Source organism: Panthera leo, chromosome C1 (genome assembly GCF_018350215.1).
Source record: "Panthera leo isolate Ple1 chromosome C1, P.leo_Ple1_pat1.1, whole genome shotgun sequence".
Lineage (NCBI taxonomy): Eukaryota > Metazoa > Chordata > Mammalia > Carnivora > Felidae > Panthera > Panthera leo.
The window spans coordinates 127,750,483-127,774,903 of NC_056686.1; the positions used below are offsets into that span (position 1 = coordinate 127,750,483).

At 37.7% G+C, this 24,421-nt stretch overlaps 1 protein-coding gene across 1 annotated transcript in view; it reads left to right on the forward strand.

The window, feature by feature from the left end:
* Nucleotides 1–24,421, forward strand: part of THSD7B (thrombospondin type 1 domain containing 7B) — a 746,473-nt gene that overhangs the window by 241,027 nt on the left and 481,025 nt on the right. The window contains exon 5 of the mRNA XM_042948618.1: nucleotides 23,144–23,299. Within this exon, the coding sequence (XP_042804552.1) occupies nucleotides 23,144–23,299 (156 nt within the window). The remainder of the gene's footprint in view (nucleotides 1–23,143; nucleotides 23,300–24,421) is intronic.

The window sequence follows — 24,421 nt, forward strand, 5'->3', positions numbered from 1 at the left end:
TGTCTTTGAATGACACATTACACCAGATAGACATTGCAGATTATATACAAAATATTCCATCCAAAGACAACAGAACACATATTTTTTCAAGTGCACATGAAATATTCTTCAGAATAGATCACATGTTAGGCCATAAGGCAATCCTCAATAAATTTAAGAAGATTGAAATCATACTATACATCTTTTCTGGCCAGAATAATGTGAAACTAGAAATTAATCCCAAGGGGGAAAAAAACCTGGAAAAAGCACAAATGCATGGAAGCTAAATGGCATGATACTAAACAAATAATGGGTCAACAAAAACAAATAATGAAGAAATAAATATCTGAGAGGAATGAAAATGAAAACACAATTGTCCAGATTCTTTGGGTTGCAGGGAAAAGTAGTTCTAAAAGGGGAATATTTAGCAATACAGGCCTACCTCAAGAAACAAGAAGCTCAAATAAAAAATCTAACTTTACACTTAAAGGAACTAGAAAAATAAGAATAAGCTGAAGGGCATCTGAGTAGCTCAATTGGTTAAGTGTCCGACTTCATCTCAGGTCATGATTTCACAATTCCTGAGTTCAAAACTTGTGTCAGGCTCTCTGCTGTCAGTGCAGAGCCTGCTTCAGATCCTCTGTCTCCCTCTCTCTCTGCCCCTTCCCACGCTCTCTCTTTCTGTCTCTCTCAAAAATAAATAAACTTTGAAAGCAAAAAGAGAACAAAGCTGAAGGTGAGTAAAAGGAAGGAAATAATAAAGATCAGAGCAGAAATAAATTACATAAAGATTAAAAACATACAGTAGAAACAGTCAATGAAACCAGGAGCTGGTTTTTGAAAAGATAAAGAAAATTGATAAACCCTTCCCCAGACTCGTCAAGAGAAAAAGAGAAAGGACCTAAATAAATAAAATCTGAAATGACAGAGAAAAAGTAACAACTGACACCACAGAAATAGAAGGGATTGTAAGAGAATGGTACAAAAAATATATGCCAACAAATTGGACACTTTAGAAGAAATGAATAAATTCCTGGAAACATACAATCTTCCAACACTGAATCAGGAAGTAATAGAAAATCTGAACAGACCAATTATTAGTAACAAACTGAACTGGTAATCAAAAAAACTACTAAAAACAAATGTCCAGGACTAGATGGATTCATAGGTGAATTCTATCAAACATTTAAAAAAGAATTAATACCTACCCTTCTCAAACTATTCCAAAAATAGGAGAGGGAGGAACACTTCCAAACACATTTCATGGGGCCAGTAGTACTCTGATTCCAAGACCAAAAACCCTACAAAGAAGGAACTATAGGCCAATATCCCAATTAACATAGATGTAAAAGTCCTCAGCAAAATATCACCAAAGTGAATTCAACAGTACATTAAAAATATTATTCACCACAATCAGGTGAGATTTTTTTCCTGAGATGCAAGGATATTTCAATATTTGCAAATCAACTGATATGATACACAACATTAACAAGAAAAATGATAAAAACCACATGATTATCTCAATAGATGCAGAAAAAAGCACTTGACAAAATTCAACCTCCATTCATAATAAAAACTCTCAACAAAGTGGTTTCAGAGGGAGCATACCTTAACATAATAAAGGCCATGTACAAAACACCTCACAGCTAACATCATATTCAATGGTGAAAAACTGAGAGCTTTTCCTCTGAGATCAGGAAGAAGATAAAGATGTCTACTCTTACCACTTTGGTTTAACATAGAACTGGAAGTCCTAGCCACAGCCATCAGATATGAAAAAAGAAATAGGAAGCATCCATATTGGTAAAGAAGAAGGTAAACTGTCAGCACTTGCAGATGATATGATACTATACATAAAAAATCCTAAAGATTCTATCAAAAAACTATTAGAGTAATAAATGAATTCAGTAAAGTTGCAGAATACAAAATTAATACTTAGAAATTGGTTGTATGTCTATGCACTAATAACAAAGTAGCAGGAAGAGAAATTAAGAAAACAATCCCACTATAACTGCACCAAAAAGAATAATACTTTAGAATAAACTTAACTAAGGATGTAAAAGATCTTACTTTGGAAACTATAAAACACTGATAAAAGAAATTGAAGATGACACAAAGAAATGTAAAGATATTCCATGTTCTGGATTGGAAGAATTAATATTTTTAAAATGGCCATACTATCCAACATGATATACAAATTCAATGCAATCCCTATCAAAATACTAACAACATTTTTTCACAGAACTAGAACAAATAATACTAAAATTTATACAGGACCACCAAATCCCTGAATAGCCAATGCAATCTTGAGAAAAGAAGAACAAAGTTGGAAGTATCACAATTCCAGATTTCAACATATAATACAAAACTTTAGTAATCAAAACAGTGTAATACTGGCATAAAAATAGATGCATAGATCAATGGAATAGAATAGACAGCCAGAAATTAACCCATAATTATATGGTCAATCTATGACAAAAGAGGCAAAAATATACAATGAAAAAAAAAGACAGTCTCTTAAAGAAATGGTGCTAGAAAAACTGGACAGCTACATGTAAAAAAAAAAAAAAAAAAAAAAGAAACTGGATCATTTTTTAACAATACACGCAAAAATAAAATCAAACTGTATTAAAGACCTAAATGTGATACCTGCAACCATAAAAATCCTAGAAAAGAACACAAGCAGTAATTCTCTGACATCAGCACTAGAAACATTTTTTTTTAGGTATGTGCCTTAAGTCAAGGGAAATAAAGGAAAAAATAAACTATTGGGACCACATGAATATGCAAAAGCTTTTGCATGGAGAAGGAAACCATTAATAAAAGAATAAGGCGACTTACTGAATGGCAGAGGATATTTGCAAATAATATATCTGTTAAAGGATTAAAATTCAAAATACATAAGAACTTACATAATTAACACAAAACAGAACAAAGCAGCAAAAAAAAAACCAAATAAAACCCAAGCAATCTGATTAAAAAATGGGCAGAGGACCTGAATAGCCATATTTCCAAAAAAAAAAAAAAAATACAGATGGCAACAGACACATGAGAAAGATGCTTAATATCACTAATCATCAGGAAAATGCAAATCAAAACCTCAATGAGATATCACTTTATACCTGTCAGTATGGCTAAAGGCAAAAAGACATGAAATCAGTATTGGAGAGAATGTGTAGAAAAAGGAGCCCTCATACACTATTGGTGGGAAATGTAAATTGGTATAGGCACTGTGGAAAACAGTATTTATGGAAAAGTTTTGAGGTTCCTCAAAAAATTATAAGTACCATATAATCTAATAATTCCACTACTGGATATTTACCCAAAGAAAATAAAGACACTAATTTGAAAAGATATATGTACCCCTGTGTTTATGGCAGAATTATTTATAACAGCCAAGGTACAGGAGCAAACTAAGTGTTCTCCTGTAGATGAATGGATAAAAAAGATAACAAAATGGAGTATTACTCAGCCATAAAAAAGGAGGACATCTTGCCATTTGAGACAATATGGATGAGCCCAGAGGGTGTTATGCTAAGTGAAGTCAGACAGAGAAAGACAAATACTGTATGATTTCACTCATATATGGAATCTAAAAAAAAAAAAAAAAAAAAACTCAAACGAATAAACAAACATAAAGCAGAATCAGAACTATAAGTACAGAGAACAAACTGATGGTTGCCAGAGGGGAGGGGATGGGGGATGGGAAAAATTGATGAAGTGGAACGGAAAATATAGGCTTTCAGTTGTGGAATGAATAAATCACAGGAATAAAGGACACAGAATAGGGAATATAGTCAATGATATTGTAATAGCATTGTATGGTGACAGTTGGTGGCTACACTTGTGGTGAGCATAGCATATTGTATAAACTTGTTGAATCACTATGTTGTACATCTGAAACTAATGTAACATTGCGTGTCAACTATACTCAAATAAAAATATTTTTAAAATGTGATGCTTATCTTTTCTCATTTAATAGTTATAACTTTTATGTCTTTTTAAATTGTATTGCACTGGCTAGGAAATCTAGTATGATGGTAGGTCATAAAATGTTAGCTAGTATCCCTGCCTTGTTTCTGACTTAAATATGTAGAGTTTTTTGCTTCTAAATATGATTTAGTTGTGATTTGTGTTAGAGAGCACTTATTACATATAAGAGTTTGTTTCTTCATTTGTTTTAGGGATTTGGGTGTTTGATTATTAATGGTTGTGGAATGTACATATAAATCAATAATATTTACATCACATATGTTATACCTTATTATACCATATATTATATTTTTATACACAAACGCACACACACACACACACACACACACACTGTGATGAGCTTTTGAGTTGCCTTCCTCAAGGAAAGGAAACTCTGTCTATCCATGCAGTAAGGTACATTAACAAATACCCCAATAGTAAGCCATTCCTGCATTGTTAGGAAAGAAAAAATTTTGCTTTTTTAATTTTTTAATTCTTTTAATATTTTATTACACTGCTGGATTCATTTTGGATATAGTACAAGAAAGAATATTTTAATCATTTAAATCATTTTAATCATTTAATCATTTTATTTTTGCACTTTTATTTATAAGAACAATTTCATTTTTTTAAAGTTTTCATTTTAATTCAGTTAACATACAGTGTTATGTTAGTTTCAGGTGTACAGTATAGTGATGCAATTTCATTATGTAAGAATTTTTCCCTCTGATGTCCTCTAGTGTCAGATTATAAAACACAAAATGGGATCAGTTAGATGATAAGAATGGAAATTTAATATGGAGTAGAAAGAATAGTAACTTCAGAACATTCAGAAGTCCAGGCTTGTGTCCCATCAATGTGTATATATTGGCCAAAAGGCAGCAAGAAGTTCCCTAGTACCTGGGATCTCAAAAAATGAGACACCAACAGGTCATGGCTACACTTGTGAACTAGCATAACATATAATTGTTGAATCACTATGTTGTACGCCTAAAACTAATGTAATATCATATGTCAACTATACTAAAAGAAGAAGAAGAACAAGAACAAGAAGAACAAGAACAAGAACAAGAGGAGGAAGAAGGAGAAGGAGAAGAAGAAAAGAAAACAACAACAATAACAACAACAGGAAAAAATAAGAGACAGAGAGGGAGAGAGAGAGGGAGAGGGAGAGATTGTCCTACCAAACAACTTCATGATTATGCTCAGATTATCACATGCTTTTTCTGAATTTCTCCCCACCCCCTGTCTCTGATCTTTTTTGGGAGGTATAGTACCTATCTCATGTACAATTGGCTCTAGGCACATGAATGCCTAATTACATACTTGCTTGATAATAATCCTTAGTTTTTATGTGTAAATCTAATTCAGCTGATCAAATTGTAGAGTCACCAAGATAAGAGATTTTAGAAGTTTACCACTTTGTTGCAATTTCAACTCAATTGGCACAGTCTTACTTGACAGTGATTTGTGTTAAGTAGGCCTTTTCTGCTTCCAGGATATTTCCTTTTGTAAAGAATATAGCCTTTCCTTTTAAAATTACACTGGGTATTGCTGAGAGGTTACAAAAGGAAAGTGGCCTAATTCAGACACTTTCATATTGCTTCTATTTAAGTTTTTGGACTTTGGAATCATTAACAAATAAATTTAACATTTTGACCTTCAATGCATACCTCTATTAACCTCACTCTGAACTCCACTAGCCACTGTTCATTCTGTGTCATAGTGTCTTATTTCTAGTAAACTACAGTGGCTAATCTCAGACCCTAACAATCTGTTACTAATTAATTCTTCCATCTACTGTGTTTTCATTGATGTGGGATATTTCTTGATCAGTCACTTGGAATTGTTTTTTCCTTTATAAAATATGTATCTCTTAGGTTTAAAACAAAGCACATATCTGATGCGTTTCTTCTTCTTGTTGTTGTTTTTCTTTTTTTCTTTTTTTTTTTGAAGTTTTCAAGGACAAAACAATTTACCTTAATCTATGGCTATAACAATGGCTTCTAATTTCCAAGGGGAATTCTTAAGCTGACCTGACTCTATATGTACTTATTCTTCTTTAAGATTGTGTATGAATTATAGGCAGCATAAGCTGTGTTGTGTGAATTAGAAAAAGTCTCCCCTTCTTGGTGGAAGTTTAGGAAAAGATACCCTTCTGGGCATAAACTAGAGAGTGTAAATTTATAAGAGGAGCACCGGTTGGATTTCAGCCCTACTTGCCCTTTGGCAAGGTGACCTCTTGCAGGCTTACCCTGTCCAACCCTTGTAGCACCTGGAATGTTAGGATTTTCCAGGTATCCTCGTACTCGTTCAAATGTTCACCAAGTATTGACTGCCAATCTTTTTTTTTATGTAATATCTGGATTAGAATTGAAATTCACATAACCATGTTAATTGACTGATGTGTTTATTCAGTATTTCTTGGATACCTGGCTGTCAGAGATGAGTTGGTGTTGCAGTGGTGAGCCAGACAGTGGATGTTCTTATGGAATCTGTGGGGACTTAACTCAGTCCATGTGTTATTATTTAATATTTTTCATCAGCCTTTCATCATAGGTGGAATGTTTCTTTCAAACCGATTATTGAAAAAAAAAGCGCTGTATATGTTTTTCTTGGTGATAGGCACTTGACTAGCTGAAAACTTGCTAATAATGAGTCTCAGGTGGAAGTAAGTAATCCAGGGGTAGATTGGAAGATGGCGGTGTAGGAGGACGCTGGGCTCACTGCGTCCTGCTGATCACTTAGATTCCACCTACACCTGCCTAAATAACCCAGAAAACCACCACAAGACTAGCAGAACAGAGTCTCCGGAGCCAAGCGCAGACGAGAGGCCCACGGAAGAGGGTAGGAAGGGCGGCGAGGTGGTGCGCGCTACATGGACTGGCGGGAGGGAGCTGGGGTGGAGGGGCGGCCCGCCGGCCAAGCAGAGCCCCCGAGTCTGGCTTGCAAAAGCAGAGGGGCCAGACGGAGTGTGTTCTGACAGCAAGCGGGACTTGACATCTGGAAGGTTATAAGTTAACAGCTCTGCTCGGAGAGCGGGAGGGCTAGAGGACAGAGAGGGAGAGTTGTTGAGCCCCCGATGACAGAGCTCAGCTTGGTGGGGAACAAAGGCGCTCGCCAATGCCATCTCCCTCGCCCATCCCCCAGCCAAAATCCCAAAGGGAACCAGTTCCTGCCAGGGACTTGCTGGCACCGCACAAACACCCAACGATGTGCTTCTGCAGATCCACACCTCCAGCGGCGGGTCTGACTCCCTCCCGCTGCCGCAGGGCCCCTCCCGAAGCGGATCACCCAAGGAGAAGCGAGCTGAGCCTGCCCCTCCCGCCCCTGTGCACCTTGCCAATCCACCCCAGCTAATACGCCAGATCCCCAGCACCACAAGCCTGGCAGTGTGCAAGTCGCCCAGACGGACCACGCCACCCCACAGTGAATCCCGCCCCTAGGAGAGGGGGAGAGGAGGCACACACCAGTCTGACTGTGGCCTCAGCGGTGGGCTGGGGGCAGACATAAGGTCTGACTGCGGCCCCACCCACCAACGCGAGTTATTCAAGACAGCACAGTGGAAGTGCCCTGCAGTTCTGCACCACTCCAGGAACTATCCAAAATGACCAAACGGAAGAATTCCCCTCAAAAGAATCTCCAGGAAATAACAACAGCTAATGAACTGATGAAAAAGGATTTAAACAATATAACAGAAAGTGAATTTAGAATAATAGTCATACAATTAATCGCTGGGCTTGAAAACAGTATAGAGGACAGCAGAGAATCTATTGCTACAGAGATCGAGGGACTAAGGAACAGCCAGGAGGAGCTAAAAAATGCTATTGAACGAGCTGCAAAATAAAATGGAGATGACCACAGCTCAGATTGAAGAGGCAGAGGAGAGAATAGGTGAACTAGAAGATAAAATTATGGAAAAAAGAAGAAGCTGAGAAAAAGAGAGATAAAAAAATCCAGGAGTATGAGGGGAAAATTAGAGAACTAAGTGATGCACTAAAGAGAAATGATCTACGCATAATTGGTATTCCAGAGGAGGAAGAGAGAGGGAAAGGTGCTGAAGGTTTACTTGAAGAAATAATAGCTGAAAACTTCCCTGATCTGGGGAAGGAAAAAGGCATTGAAATCCAAGAGGCACAGAGAACTCCCTTCAGACGTTTAAAGCAGATATAATACCTATCCTTCTCAAGCTATTCCAAAAAATAGAAAGGGAAGGAAAATTTCCAGACTCATTCTATGAAGCCAGTATTACTCTGATTCCTAAACCAGACAGAGACCCAGTAAAAAAAGAGAACTACAGGCCAATATCCCTGATGAACATGGATGCAAAAATTCTCAATAAGATACTAGCAAATCGAATTCAACAGCATACAAAAAGAATGATTCACCATGATCAAGTGGGATTCATTCCTGGGATGCAGGGCTGGTTCAACATTTGCAAATCAATCAACATGATACATCACATTAATAAAAGGAAAGATAAGAACCGTATGATCCTGTCAATTGATGCAGAAAAGGCATTTGGCAAAATTCAGCAAACTTTCTTAATCAAAACCCTTGAGAAAGTCGGGATAGAAGGAACATACTTAAACATCATAAAAGCCATTTATGAAAAGCCCACAGCTAACATCATCCTCAATGAGGAAAAACTGAGAGCTTTCTCCCTGATATCAGGAACACGACAGGGATGCCCACTCTCACCGCTGTTGTTTAACATAGTGCTGGAAGTTCTAGCATCAGCAATCAGACAACAAAAGGAAATCAAAGGCATCAAAATTGGCAAAGATGAAGTCAAGCTTTCACTTTTTGCAGATGATATGATATTTTACATGGAAAATCCGATAGACTCCACCAAAAGTCTGCTAGAACTGATACATGAATTCAGCAAAGTTGCAGGATTCAAAATCAATGTACAGAAATCGGTTGCATTCTTATACACTAACAATGAATCAACAGAAAGACAAATAAAGAAACTGATCCCATTCACAATTGCACCAAGAAGCATAAAATATCTAGGAATAAATCTAACCAAAGATGTAAAAGATCTGTATGCTGAAAACTATAGAAAGCTTATGAAGGAAATTGAAGAAGATATAAAGAAATGGAAAAACATTCCATGCTCATGGATTGGAAGAATAAATATTGTCAAAATGTCAATACTACCCAAAGCTATCTACACATTCAATGCAATCCCAATCAAAATTGCACCATCATTCTTCTTGAAACTAGAGCAAGCAATCCTAAAATTCATATGGAACCACAAAAGGCCCCAAATAGCCAAAGTAATTTTGAAGAAGAAGACCAAAGCAGGAGGCATCACAATCCCAGACTTTAGCCTCTACTACAAAGCTGTCATCATCAAGACAGCATGGTATTGGCACAAAAACAGACACATAGACCAATGGAATAGAATAGAAACCCCAGAACTAGACCCACAAACGTATGGCCAACTCATCTTTGACAAAGCAGGAAAGAACATCCAATGGAAAAAAGACAGTCTCTTTAACAAATGGTGCTGGGAGAACTGGACAGCAATATGCAGAAGATTGAAACTAGACCACTTTCTCACACCATTCACAAAAATAAACTCAAAATGGATAAAGGACCTGAATGTGAGACAGGAAACCATCAAAACCCTAGAGGAGAAAGCAGGAAAAGACCTCTCTGACCTCAGCTGTAGCAATTTCTTACTTGACACATCCCCAAAGGCAAGGGAATTAAAAGCAAAAATGAACTACTGGGACCTTATGAAGATAAAAAGCTTCTGCACAGCAAAAGAAACAACCAACAAAACTAAAAGTCAACCTACGGAATGGGAGAAGATATTTGCAAATGACATATCGGACAAAGGGCTAGTATCCAAAATCTATAAAGAGCTCACCAAACCTCACACCCGAAAAACAAATAACCCAGTGAAGAAATGGGCAGAAAACATGCATAGACACTTCTCTAAAGAAGACATCCGGATAGCCAACAGGCACATGAAAAGATGCTCAACGTCACTCCTCATCAGGGAAATACAAATCAAAACCACACTCAGATATCACCTCACGCCAGTCAGAGTGGCCAAAATGAACAAATCAGGAGACTATAGATGCTGGCGTCTATATAAAGGATGTGGAGAAACGGGAACCCTTTTGCACTGTTGGTGGGAATGCAAATTGGTGCAGCCACTCTGGAAAGCAGTGTGGAGGTTCCTCAGAAAATTAAAAATAGACCTACCCTATGACCCAGCAATAGCACTGCTAGGAATTTACCCAAGGGATACAGGAGTACTGATGCATAGGGGCACTTGTACCCCAATGTTTATAGCAGCACTCTCAACAATAGCCAAATTATGGAAAGAGCCTAAATGTCCATCAACTGATGAATGGATAAAGAAATTGTGGTCTATATACACAATGGAGTACTACGTGGCAATGAGAAAGAATGAAATATGGCCCTTTGTAGCAACGTGGATGGAACTGGAGAGTGTGATGCTAAGTGAAATAAGCCATACAGAGAAAGACAGATACCATATGTTTTCACTCTTATGTGGATCCTGAGAAACGTAACAGAAACCCATGGGGGAGGGGAAGGAAAAAAAAAGAGGTTAGAGTGGGAGAGAGCAAAAGCATAAGAGACTCTTAAAAACTGAAAACAGGGGCGCCTGGGTGGCTTGGTCGGTTAAGCGTCCGACTTCGGCTCAGGTCATGATCTCACGGTCCGTGGGTTCGAGCCCTGCGTCGGGCTCTGTGCTGACAGCTCAGAGCCTGGAGCCTGTTTCAGATTCTGTGTCTCCCTCTCTCTCTGCTCCTCCCCTGTTCATGCTCTGTCTCTCTCTGTCTCAAAAATAAATAAACGTTAAAAAAAAAAAAAAAACTGAGAACAAACTGAGGGTTGATGGGGGGTGGGAGGGAGGGGAGGGTGGGGGATGGTTATTGAGGAGGGCACCTTTTGGGATGAGCACTGGGTGTTGTATGGAAACCAATTTGACAATAAATTTCATATATTGGGGGAAAAAGAAGTAAATAATCCAGCTCGAATAATGGGGTTTTTGCCCACCTAACTGAGAAGGAGAATACCCATTTCCTGGAGAAGAACATCATCTCCATGATAAAATATGCCTTGAATGAATGTAAAGTATAAATGTGAATGGGATATGATAAGGTTAATGAAGGATTGATTGATTGATTGATTGATTGATTGATTTAGCTAGAGGCAGCATAAATGAGTAAACTAAATATTAGGACAGAAGATTCTGGATTGATACTTCCACTAACTAACTGTTGGTCTTGGATAAGTCACATATCCACTTTGGTCCTTGATTTGCTCATTTTTATAAACAGGATATTGTATAAGATATCATTAAGAATCTCTTCCATTCCAAGATTCCAGGAAGGAGCATATGTTTGAAAGGAAGAGATTTTCTAAGTAGGCTACTATTTTCTTTAGGATCTGGCTCTTTGAGACATAAAACTTCCTTAGACCATGAGTGTCAACTGAGGAAAAAAAAATGAGAAGTCTCTCTTCTCTAAAAATGTAGCAACATATATATATATATATATATATATATATATATATATATATATATGTGTGTGTATATATATGTATATATATACACACATGTATATATACATGCATATATATGTATACATATACATATACATATACATATGATCATTACAAATATAAAATTAAGAAAATAATTCTAGATGAAAGGTGTCTTATATAATTAATTGACAATCAATATTAAGTCAAGAGGACAAAATTGGTTACTTCTACTACTAGAAGATGTGGTCTTATCTTTTGTCTCAGGACAAGTAATATGTCAGAGAGTGGAAATGGTGGTGTTGTGAGTGTGTGTCCTCTTTGGATTCTGTTGAGTTAGATTGGAAGCAAGATGATTTTGGGTAGGTAGTGCTGGTCTTCAGATGAGGTACTTCCAGATTCTCTGTAATCTCCCATGGAGAGAGCTCCTGAAGGCTCCCTGAATTTTGTGCTATGTTCACTACTTTAAGGGTTTTGAGCTACCAAAGGTCTGAAAATTTTCTGAACAACCCCTACTATTCTTTCAGTGTTCCCCTCCTCCCAAATAATAGTCATAACAAACATGTCTTACCTTTAGGCTTCATTTAGGTTGAACCACACAGTGTTTGTTAGAGCACCTGAATTACCAAAATATAAATACTAAAAAAAAATTAATGATTGCTGCATGTAACCACATCTCTTTTTATGTAGTAAAAATCTATATTATTTTGAAAAATCTATATGATTTTGAAAATAGGTAATAACCCTTTAAGAGTCAATGTTTAGTTGAATTTAGGAGCCTATAAATACATCCATGCTGCTTTTTAAAAAATATTTTGTTTAAGTTTATTTATATTTGAGAGAGACAGAGACAGCATGAGTGGGAAAGGGTCAGAGAGAGAGGAGACAGAGAATCCCAAGCAGGCTCTATGCTGCCAGTGTAGAGCCCGACTCAGGGTTCAAGCCCATGAAACTGCGAGATCACATCCTGAGCTGAAACCAAGAATCAGATGCTTAACTGACTGAGCCACCCAGAAGCTCCATCCATGCTGCTTTTAATATAAAATCAACTAACTGCATTTTTAAATTGAATAATTATTCAATGCTTTCTCTTTCAAATTAAGACTTCATAGAAGACAGTTATAATGTTTTAAAACATAAATCACTGTCCTTTTGATCTCATAGCCTATTTTGCTGTGATGATATATGCAAATGTAAAAAAATATATATATAAAATATATAAAATTTTGATATAAAAATGTATAAAAATGCAACTTAAATTTTTTTTAATGTTTTATTTATTATTGAGAGAGACGGAGAGAAAGCAGGGGAGGGGAAGAGACAGGGAGAACAGAATCTGAAGCAGGCTTCAGGCTCTGAGCTGTCAGCACAGAGCCCAGTGCGGGGCTGGAACTCACAAACTGTGAGATCATGACCTGAGCCAAAGTCAGATGCTTAACTGACTGAGCCACCCAGGCACCCCCAAAAAGTGCAACTTCTTAAGGCAGTTTTTAATAATATGATTAGTATTTAAGCAAAAAAAAAAAAAATAAATACAATTATGCAACATATCGGCTATTTAAAATTGTCTGTATTCTCTGAATGCATCAGAAAATAACATACCTTATTGGTTAATAGAATTATCTCTCGCTTATTGCAATGAAAATATCAGCATATAGACTCCAACTTCAAGAAAAACACAGGTATTTAGAAGCACTGTAGTCAAATTGAAAAGATAGACTCTAGCCTGGAGCCATGGAAATGTGTGATGAATCCAATAGGTTTGGATTTAGAGCCTTGAGCTGGAAGAGTCTAATATGGTGTTGAAGAGAGCAAACCAGAATCACACTGGCTGGGTTCAAGTCCTGACTCTGCGGGTATACTGATTACTGAAGCTTGAGACTATTTATTTATTTATTTTTTAATTTTTTAAACATTATTATTTATTTTTGTGAGATAGAGCATGAGCAGAGGAAGAGCAGAGAGAGAGGGAGACACAGAATCTGAAGCCGGCTCCAGGCTCTGAGCTGTCAGCACAGAGCCCAACGAGGGGCTCAAACCCACAGACCATGAGATCATGACCTGAGCCAAAATCGGACGCTCAACCAACTGAGCCACCCACCCAGGCGTCCCCAAAGCTTGAGCATACTTTTACACATTCATTTGTCTCACCGGTAACTGAAGATGCTAGTAATACTTACTTCAACACAACCTTTTGCTAATTAAATCAGAATACATTTGTAAATTGGTCAGCATTCAATTTAAGTTCAATGTGTGTTCTACTCCATTCATTCCCAGTGGGGGATGATACCTCCCCCAAGGGGACAAAAAATGGTGCATGGAATGTAAAAAAAAATCTTACACTTTTTATATATAAAGCATATACATATACACAGTATATTTGTGGTGTGAAAATGCCATGGGGGAGGGAAGGGCCTTTAGGGAAAAGGTGTTTACAAAAGGCTCCTTAGGAAGGATAGAATGTAACAAACGTGAGAAGCATTGGCTAGTCCTTATATTTTACAGAAGCTCACATGCTAAGAAATTTACCCGATTCACATAGTAGTAGATTCTCAGTGTAATGTTTTTTAAAAAATAATCATATTTGCCAATTGTTTTTTTTTAAATGGTACCCCATAAATTATTTAGAGTACTGATTCCCCAACCTGCTAATTAAAAAGATTTTTGAAGATATAAATTTTTACTGTACTCTCTGCTACCCCTTTACCAATTTTGACCCAGTGTTTCTGAGTTGGGACTGTGTTAGGCTCTATTGGGTTAGGCAGGTTGAAAGCTACTAATTTACAATGTTGGCCTTGACCTAATGAAGAGCTAGCTATGTAGTATAGGACTTGCGATGCTTGAATAGGCCTGGGAGGAAGGAGCTTTCATCCAGCTTTGCAATGCAGAGGTTTGGTTTGAAAGTTTTGTTTTGCTTCAAAAATGTATAATGCAGTTCCTCACACAAAAGAATGAACTGTTCTGCCTTTTAAAAATTATTATGCGGTGTCTCATTCGTATCACTACTTAGGGACCTGGTGAATCCCACGAGCCTTCCTTTGAAGTTGAATTAACTTGTTCAGTCTAAAATGATTTGCAAATATAAAGTAGCATATGCTAACAAGGATATCAGGTACAGTGAGGCCTTCAGTATCCCTTCCTTTAAAAACAGGACAGTGTGCATATTTATTTTAGAGACAAAGAGTTCTTCTCCTGGCCCTCTAAAATAAATACCGCATATTTTCCCTTCTTTTTCTTTTCTTTTCTTTTCTTTTCTTCTCTCTCTTTTTGTTTTAAGAGCTTTAAGAGCTCTTGGAGCTTTGGAGTTTGTGATATTGGTTTTAGAGATTTGTGTTGCCTCAGAGAATATGGATTTCCCCTTCTGGTTATCATTATTATAAGTTTCCATTCAGTTACATCCAGGTTGAAATACCCACCTTCTAAACCCACACAGACAAAGGTCCACCTTGCTTGCTTCTGGGGAACTAATATGGCATCTTGTGACAGTTCTGAAGTCTGGGAGACCCAGCTCTGTTTTCTGCTGTCTCCTTCTCACCCTCCTTACCAGATCTTCCTGCTCCCTTTTCTTCCTCTGAGACTTCTGTATCTCAACTATATATTTTTTTCTTTTATTTCTCAAAACATCCTCTTCTGACCAGGTTTTTGCCCAGTGGACTTAGGGCACCCTGCTGTCACCTCTGCCCTTTCTCAGTTGCTGGGTTGGATATGATGATAAAGAGAGAGGACTGTGCTAGGGATACTGTGTGTACCCAGTGGAAGGTGAGCTGGGCCCACATTTGCTACTCTTCACTGGTTTCACTCTTCAGCTACCTTAATGGTTTCTTTGGGCATCGTTTCTCTTTAAGAAATCTTGTGAACTCATTGTAATTCCTTAGGGGTGGCCTTAAACCTAAGTTTTAGGATGAAAATAGTCATAGTCTAATTTCATCCCCTCCCTCAAATCTTTACCTTTCAGAATCACATGAGAAATACCTACCTAACTCCTCATCTTCCTTTAACAACACTTTCTTGAGGTTTGGTCTTTACTACTGATATTTTAAAATTACGTTGTTTTTTTTTTTTTCTATTTTATCTCACTTCAGAAATTTTGGGAAGTGGACAGAATATTCATCTGTTTATTTTCCTGATCAATTACTACTGTTTACAGCAGGGTTTTTTCTATCATAATTTTTATTACAAATACAAAATCATAGTATAGTGTAGTATTAGAGGATAGGGGCTTTTAAGAATCCTGGACCTGTGTTGGTCACTTATTAGCTTTGTCATTTTGGACAAATAATTTATCCTCAGCTATGTCATCTACAGAATGGAAATGATAATGATACTTACTTCCAATGATCGTGATGAATGAATGAGAATTTGCATGTAAGTCCGTTGCACAGCGCCTACAAACAAGTAGGTTACTAGTGTGTATTAGGCTATTATTACTAACCTTAATCAGTAAAATAGGCATTTATGGTCATTCCTGGGAACACTTTTCTTATTCAGCTCTTCCCATTGGTTCTATGGGAAGATGAACTCCAAGTTTCAAATCTGTGAGTATGAGGAGAACTTTTGCATGAAAACCCTTTTAAAAGCTGTACTTTCCCCATGTTGCATACTTATGCCACTGACATCCTGTGAAATTCTTCCTCTTACCTGCCTCTCTGCCTTTTCACTTTTTCTCCTTGCCTGACCACTTCCCCACCTTTCATTGATCTCCTTTCTATCCTCTCTCATCAATAATGGTATTTTTAACTTCGTACGCTGTGAAAGATGCCATTTAGGTCAGCTTTTGCTCCTTCCACTCTTTCTATACCTTACTTTTAGGTGCAAGCTAAAAGGCTGAAAAACAATTAGAAAGAAATTCTCAGAAGAGGAATAGAGAGAATATATGATAATAGAAATATATGAGTATCAGGCCAAAGGCTGCTATATTATGTAATTATTTGATATTGATTGTGATTACTTTCCGAAATTGTACAGCTACCTCATTTATTTTGCCTTCATTTGTATTCTGAATCTTGTTTTCCATCTTCACCTATAGTGTTTTTACTCTGTAGCATTAAGGAAATCACTAGGCATTTTCTGAGTGGCTTTATGAAATGAATGAAATTTGGAAAACTCTCTGATATGTGGTCACATTTCATGTAATTATTTCTAATTGCTGGAATTATTTTTAGATATTAAATTCACAGTACATACACATGCATCTTCCTGCCAAATTGTATTGCACAGAAGTTTGCCAAGAGAGTCACAATATGGCTAAAATTAAGCTTTATTAGGTATAATAGGATGAGATGTGATTTAATTCTTTAAGCTGCCTATAAGTGCTAGAAGACAGATTGCTTTTATTCCATCCACTAAGTTAAAAGAATGATCCATTATTTTGCAAATCCCAGTGGCAAAAGGCAATTGAAATAATACATGAAGCTTCTTGAAGGAAAATAGCTTTCTGGTTAAAATTGTAATATTATTTATCTTTCCCCTTCAACCATTTGACTCCTTCAGTCTGTAGAAGAGGCCTATTTATTTTAGCAGTAAGGTGGATTGAATTTCTGCCAAGTCAGTATACTCCCTAAATGAATATGTCACAGGCAATATTGTTTCTCAAAAATCATTTAGAAAGCAGCATTTTTACATAAGTAGGCTCTTTCATTAGTTTTGAATTAAATCTTAGCAATTGCTGTTTCTATTATGGTTGTTCTTGGAGAGCCCATGGAATGAGGGGATTCTGAGCTTTAAGTGAAAATTCCCTTTGGGCTTTACAGTTCCTGCATTTGATTTGGAAAATTGAAATGAATATGACTTTTTTGTCTAGCTTCTTCCTGAAGGCTTATGTCATTCTAGAAATCAAGTATCTTACGTAAAATCAACTGTAGATGGGATAAATTGTTTGCAGGAGGACTTTGCTATCCCTAAGATAAAAAGCAGCAAAACAGTCCAGGTTTCAAGAGTTCCCAGGAAGTAGCAAGCATCACCTCTAGTTTCTTTTCATCTCCACCTCCTTGAAAATAGTAGGAAAAAAAATCAGTATCTTGTGACTAATTCCTTGACCATCTTTAAGACACTTCTTTCTGTGAAGAAGGAAAGGTGAGCTCCATTATGCCATGGCAGAATTACCTCAAACACCTTCTGAATTTTCAAAGACTGACTTTATTTTTCATCCAGTAATAGATATATTAAAAAAAAAAACAAGAAAATGCCACTGGATCCTGTGATAGCTCTTTTTACTTTAAGCAAATAGAACTCATTTTTGCAAATTAAAGGGTACTAGGTTATTAGTTATAATTAATTAAATATTATTTTGCAATTTCAGTTCAGTCTCTTCTTGAGGAATTAAGAGGTGTTGATATTTAGATCTTACAAAATGGTCATCAATAGGGGTGGGGGATAATATACTCGTATTGAATCTTTGCCAACTTATTTCTGTGCTAATTCAAATTAGTTCAGATTAGAGCTTGATTTAGTTTCAAAAAATAAAATGTGAAGGTACCCATTTTTCTTTACAATGGCAGTCATATGCTAATGTCACAACAGGCATTTTTCTTCTTAATTACAAATCGTTTTGATTGAATTTGTATGCTCATCTGAAATCACCTTGTCATTAAGAAAATCATGAACTTTGTACATTTCCAGAATTAAGAACAGTTTTGTGTGTGTTTATTTTTAAAAATTAAACATATCAGCTACCCAGCTTATTTTCCCTCTTATTAATTACCATTCTGTTCATGGAACAATTCATTATTTAAGACAACTTTGCAATCATTAGTAGCAGACTTTCAAATTTCTCGTAAGTCAGGTCAATTTAGTAATTTCTTATTGCAAAGGAAAAATGCCAGGTTAGGCACCAAAATATTCAAAGTATTAATGACTGTTGCATATGTACAATCACTTATAATATTGTAATAGCACTTGGAAAGCTACCACTATGTAGCAATCTCAATTTCTGAGTTGAAAATTATTTTGGCTCTTTAATACTTTGTGACCATGAGAAGTCTTTATAGGGACTAACTTTGCTGCCTACAAAACCTAAATAGACTGTAAAACCTTGGGTAATTGCTTATCTAGTCAGGCAGTTGGTCAACACAGGAATGAATGGCAGAAGGCATCAAGGTGACATGGTCTAAAAGGCATCTGGTATAAGAGAGACAAGTACAGACCTGCACTGATTAGAGCAGGGATTCATTGCATTTGAGAAGACAGAATTGGTAAAGAGAAGTAAAGTTGTTTCAGTCAGTAAATCCAGAGAAAGGATTTCACATGGGTGGAAAGACCGCAATTCTTGCTACAGACATCATGGCTGGAGTTTGGCCAAGTAAAGTGCACAAACCATCCAAATTCAGGTGGCCCATCTCACTTCCACATCCTACCCACCTCCCAAAATTATTTTATTACAATGTGAATAGCCACAAATAAAAGAAGTAAATAATATTTTGAAGTGGACCAAAGTTTGGTCTCACTACCTCTTGCTTGGTGGGGGAAGAATGGACAAGGATTTGGAGGAATTTAAAAATAGTGATGAAGTAAAAAAAATAGTCATGAAGTAGGAGAAGGTTTTGGATTTTATTTAAAAGGTTATAGTGAGTCTGCAGACTTCATGGAAATCATGGATCTGTTGTGTCACTGACTGCCTCCATTGTAGTCACTGTGATTCATAAACAAAATATCCTTAGTACAAGCAACCTTGTGTGTCCTGTCTGATGGCTCCATTCCATGGAAGGAAATCCAACAGGGACAGGTAGAGGTGAGTCAACCACCTGAGACAAGGCTCAAGTTCTGCTCTGCCTGAATTTGCTAACTACCTAATGTCTTTGGTAAAGACTACTTAATGTCTCAGTTTTTTGGTAAAATTGATGAATTCAACTAAATTAGCTCTAAAGCTTTCTTCTAGGTCTAAATAGTCAATAGGTATAGAAATATTCTCTGTTTGCTGTTCTTAAGGAGAAAACTACCTAAGTGGTCTGAAACTGGTAAGTGCTTTGTGAATTGCTTATGATTTATTTCCAGAACAAATGTTGCCCAGAGGGTCTGAGATACAGATAGGTTGGCCCAAGTACATTGACTCAATGCTCAGATGAAGCATCTTAGACATGTTGCCTGGGACTGGGATAATTTATCTGTATGGATTAAGATCTACTGTCTGTCAAAACAGTAGGTGCTAAAAAGGCACGAGTGTTCTGACAAATGGCCTCATTTCTACCCCTGGGCCTCATAATTTTGTCACTTAATAGTCTCCAGGGAACCCCACTCCCTCCAGCTCCTCTCTTGCATACTATGTCCCTCCCTGCTTCCAAATCTTAGGCATACCCTTATCGCTAATATCCAGCAGTCAACTGATTGACAGTTAAGTATTTATCAAAGGGGACCTGGGGTGACTTAACCCCATACCTCCCAAACATTCTTAAAGCTCTCCAAAAACATGTCAGATAAACATAATGATCTATAAAAACAATGTCTTTGACATAGGACAAATTCCCAGTCTCTTTCCAGTTGTACTGCCAATATGAAAGCTTACTTATTACACAGACATTCAGGAGCTTCTAATGATATTAGTGAAGGTCTCCTCTGGGCATAGGTGCTGCAGTGGTAGATTGATTAGTTCCAACTGCAGGGCTCAACCTCAAAAAAGTTGTAGCAGCACATGTCTCCTGGGTCTTGGAGCTGAGAAGTTGGGGTATCTTCTAAGCATTGATCACCAGACACCTAAAGTCTGTCTGGTGTTGTATGTAGTAAGACAAAGGAAAAGAGAAGTAGCAGTAATAGCTTTCTAGTCTTGTTGTTGGGTCTCATGGATTCATGTATGATTAGTATTAACTCACACAGAAATATGAGTTCCATGGGGACAGAGACCTTGTCTGTTTTGCTCACTATTCTGGTTTCAGCACCTAATACAGTGTTGACACATCGTAGGTACTTATCAGTGTACGTTGAATATCCTATGATGAGGCCACGTAGTGCAGTGATTAAGAGCACAGACTCTGGAGCCAGGCTGACTGAGATCCCCATCTCAGCTCTGCAACTGACTGATTAAGATTGTGGGCAAGTGAGTAAACATTTCTGTGTTGCAGATTCTCCATTTAAAAAAAATAATGTTTATTTATTTTTGAGAGAGAGACAGAGTGTGAGTCGGGGAGAGGCAGAGAGGGAGACACAAAATCCAAAGCAGGCTCCAGGCTCTGAGCTGTCAGCACAGAGCCCAAAGTGAGGCTCAAATCCATGAACCATGAGATCATGACCTGAGCCAAAGTTGGATGCTTAACCGACTGAGTCACCCAGGTGCCCCTAGATTCTCCATTTTTAAACTTGAAATAGTAATAATATATATCTCAAAGTTATGCAGGTTAAATGAATTGATGTTTGTAACCAGTGCCTGGCATGCACTGTAAATGTGTGTTAAATAACTAGATTAACTAGTTTACAGCCCCACTTCCTTTACCATCACTACTTAGGTTTTTTTGGGGGGGAGAGTAACATTTGAGTTTGTGAGAACATGTGATAACAAGCACAGGCCCAGACCCAAAGGCATTTCTGTCTTAAGACCTCTGGGTGTACAGCTTTCCATTCCTGCAACACTCTGAAGCATCACTTTCCATCAATTTCGCTAATGTGCTACTTGACTTACCCTTCTTGATTGAGAGCTCCTTGAAAGCAGACACCATCCAAGAGGGTATGATTTAAAGTGGGTACTGATGGTTTTAGAATGAATGCATGAGGTAGTCAGTGAATGGCAATCTTGTGTGTTTTCTCTTGCTCACCCCTGGGAAAGGAATCACAGACCCCTTACCCAACTTAAAGGGGTGGTGGTGGTGGTGGTGGTGGTGGTGGTTGGCCTTCTTTTCTCTCTCTTTCTCTCTCTCTCTCTCTTTTTCATTTTATTGAAATATATTGAGATTCTTCTTTATCCACAATCCACCAGTGTCATAGGTACGTTCTATTCCTGGACACTCTAACCTTCCATCTCACTGTCATTCTGGCCAACCCAATCTCTGTTTGATCACCACCTCTGCTCAGCCTTCCCAGTAACATAGCGATTAACCCCAGTTTTGTTCTCTCTTCCTATCCTCACCTCCTCCACATGGCTTGTGATCTTTGACATTTACATTGGCCATGTTGCTTTGCCCTTGTCTTTTATTTTAGTCAGGTCACATCCTTTTGGTAAAATATACAAGACTTAGTCAGAAACAAAGCATTCTTATTTTTGTTCACGAACTTGTTTTTCCTGTTCACCTTCATAAGCACCTGAAGCTGCCCCACTGTTCGTTGGAAACACATCTTTCCCCATGGGAACTTCTAGAAAACACACAACTTCTAGAAAACACTATTTTAAATTTTGCTGTTGTTTTCATTTATGTTCAAGTTTCTGCTGGTCCAAGATGTGATTTCTTGCTGTCTTTACCACATTGAATTCACATCCATGTAAAGAGTGAAGAAGCAAAGTAGATAGTGTGATTTACCACCCAGTCCTGTCACACCCGTCTTTGTCTTTGAAGCACTTTTAATCTGCTTAACCGGAGGACATGACATATGGGAAATATTTAGACAGTAGTACAAGTCATTTCATAAGATAAAACTGTCCGAACTTAAACCATTTGTTCACAAACTCTGAATTGCTCCAAAACCACCTTAGTGTGAGATCACTCTGTCCAAGCCTCGTTATGCATTTGGCTATTCTTTTATTGTGTCATTTGTTTTCTAACTACTATCAGGAGCTCATCTTTTTCATTTTCTGTGTATTTTCATGGTGCCCAGAATGGATCTGCATGGAAAAGTCACTTGGTGAATGCCACTCATGGCCAGATGGTCACTGCACCCTGAAGTGACCCAGTTCTGGGCACACTCTGGGTGCAGGTGCACAAAGAAGGGCTGGAAGCCTCCTAGTTTGGCATGTACCCATGGCTTCTCAGACATTCTTTGTGCTTCTGGGTAGCCTCACTAATGAAACTGACTTTGAGGGGCTAATTCTGTAGCCACAGATCCTGATTTTTCTTCTTTTCGAAGAACCATTTTTCTGCTATGTCTTTGAGAGCTCCACCCCTCAGGGGAGTAGATTAGTTATGCTAAACACGCCACCTCAGAGGTTTGATTTTGACTTTTTGGCAGAAACTCAGTCATTTCTATAGTGGAGATAGACTCATCTTGAAACTTCACAAAGCCATTTAATTTGTTTAAATCATAACTCTAGATAATTTGTATCTATATTTCCAGTCCTCTCTTGAATTCCCAGGGAATACTCTGTGAAGCAGGAAACTCAGTGAATTCCCTTTGTGCTATATATATCTTTTTACCTTTTTTCACCCAAAATGCTAATGGCATAGAGCTAAGCAACAAGTATGGGAGAGTGTTTATGTTTTGTTTCTATATACTATTGAACCATGTGGGCAAGGTAGGCACACAAATAAAGACATTAGTAATTCTAGAATGTGGGTGCCTGGGTGGCTCAGATAGGTGCCTGACTCTTGATATCAGCTCAGGTCATGACTTCGTGGTTTGTGAGTTCAAGCCCATCATCAGACTGCACTGACCACGCAGAGTCTGCTTGGGATTCTCTCTCTCCTTCTTTCTCTGCCCCTCCCCTGCCCTCTCTCTCTCTCTCTCTCTCTCAAAGTAAATAGATGAACTTAAGATAATAATAATAATTTTAGAATGTGACACAGATCATTATATTTTTTCTGTTTTTTAGTCTCTAGACCTGTGAAAAAGACATTGTGTCTGGGACCTGCCCCTCCAGCCTCTCAGCTCTGCAATATCCCCTGCTCTACCAACTGTATAGTATCTTCCTGGTCTGCCTGGGGCCTGTGCATCCATGAAAACTGCCACGATCCTCAGGGGAGAAAAGGTGAGTGTCTCGTTTGTGTGTGCTTCATTTACTTCCTTTGTACACACAATTCATTTACTTCCAATGTACACACAATTATTCTGGTAGCTAAGTAGCCGATTAAGCCTGCTTAAGACAATATTTGTTTGTAAAATGCAGATAACTAGCTCAAGCCTGACAGCATTCAGTTATTAGGGAGGCCGTTGGGGAGATTTCTATGGAGCAAGAATCTGACCTTTATTGACCTTCCGGTTAGGCTCCTAGCTGTGAAATGACTATCACTCAAATAGGATCTAACAATGTTTTGTATGTGTAATGGTTATACTGAAGAAATTAGACATGATTTCTGTAACCACATCAGGAAACAACTGTTGTGCATATCTATTTATTTTCAGATTTCCACATGCTGACTTTGATGTTCTATTTCAGATTTTCACGAGGGGCATTTATGCATGTTGTTTACTTTTTGATGTCCTTGGGCTTAAAGTGAAAGCTTCAAACTTTATGGGTGTATTTAATTTTGTAGGTCTCTGTAGTCTTGTTTCCTTTACTTTGCTGTTATATACACATCTTCATCTTCCAAAGTTCATTTTTAGTGATGCCTTGACTTTTCTTTCATTAACCCTTCAGTTTGTATTGATATTATAGCCCCTAAATAACAATAAAAAGGAAATACTTCTTTTTCTGAGAAAAAAAAAATGAGCTCCCAAAATTTAAGTTGTGTTTGCTAAGCACTAATCCTAGCTGTCATATAAAGAAAGAATACATGGCCAAGTGCTTGATGCTATAAACTTGGTACTCTCAGCTTAATTCTGTGTCCATTTGAAAACCCACATTTCAGAGGGCACCTGGGTGCCTCAGTTGGTTGAGCATCTGACTTTGGCTCAGGTCATGATCTGACGTGAGTTAACGTCAGTTAACTCATTAACCGTGAGTTTGAGCCCTGCATCAGGCTCGCTGCTGTCAGCACAGAGCCCCCTTCAGATCCTCTCTTCCCCTCTTTCTGCCCCTCCTCTGATCATGCTCTCTCTCTCAAAAATAAATAAACATAAAAAAAAGAAAACCCACACTTCATCAATTCCCAGATTTCTCACATGCATCCACGTGCGTGTCCAAGTTCACACACCTGTGCCTCTGGGCTTT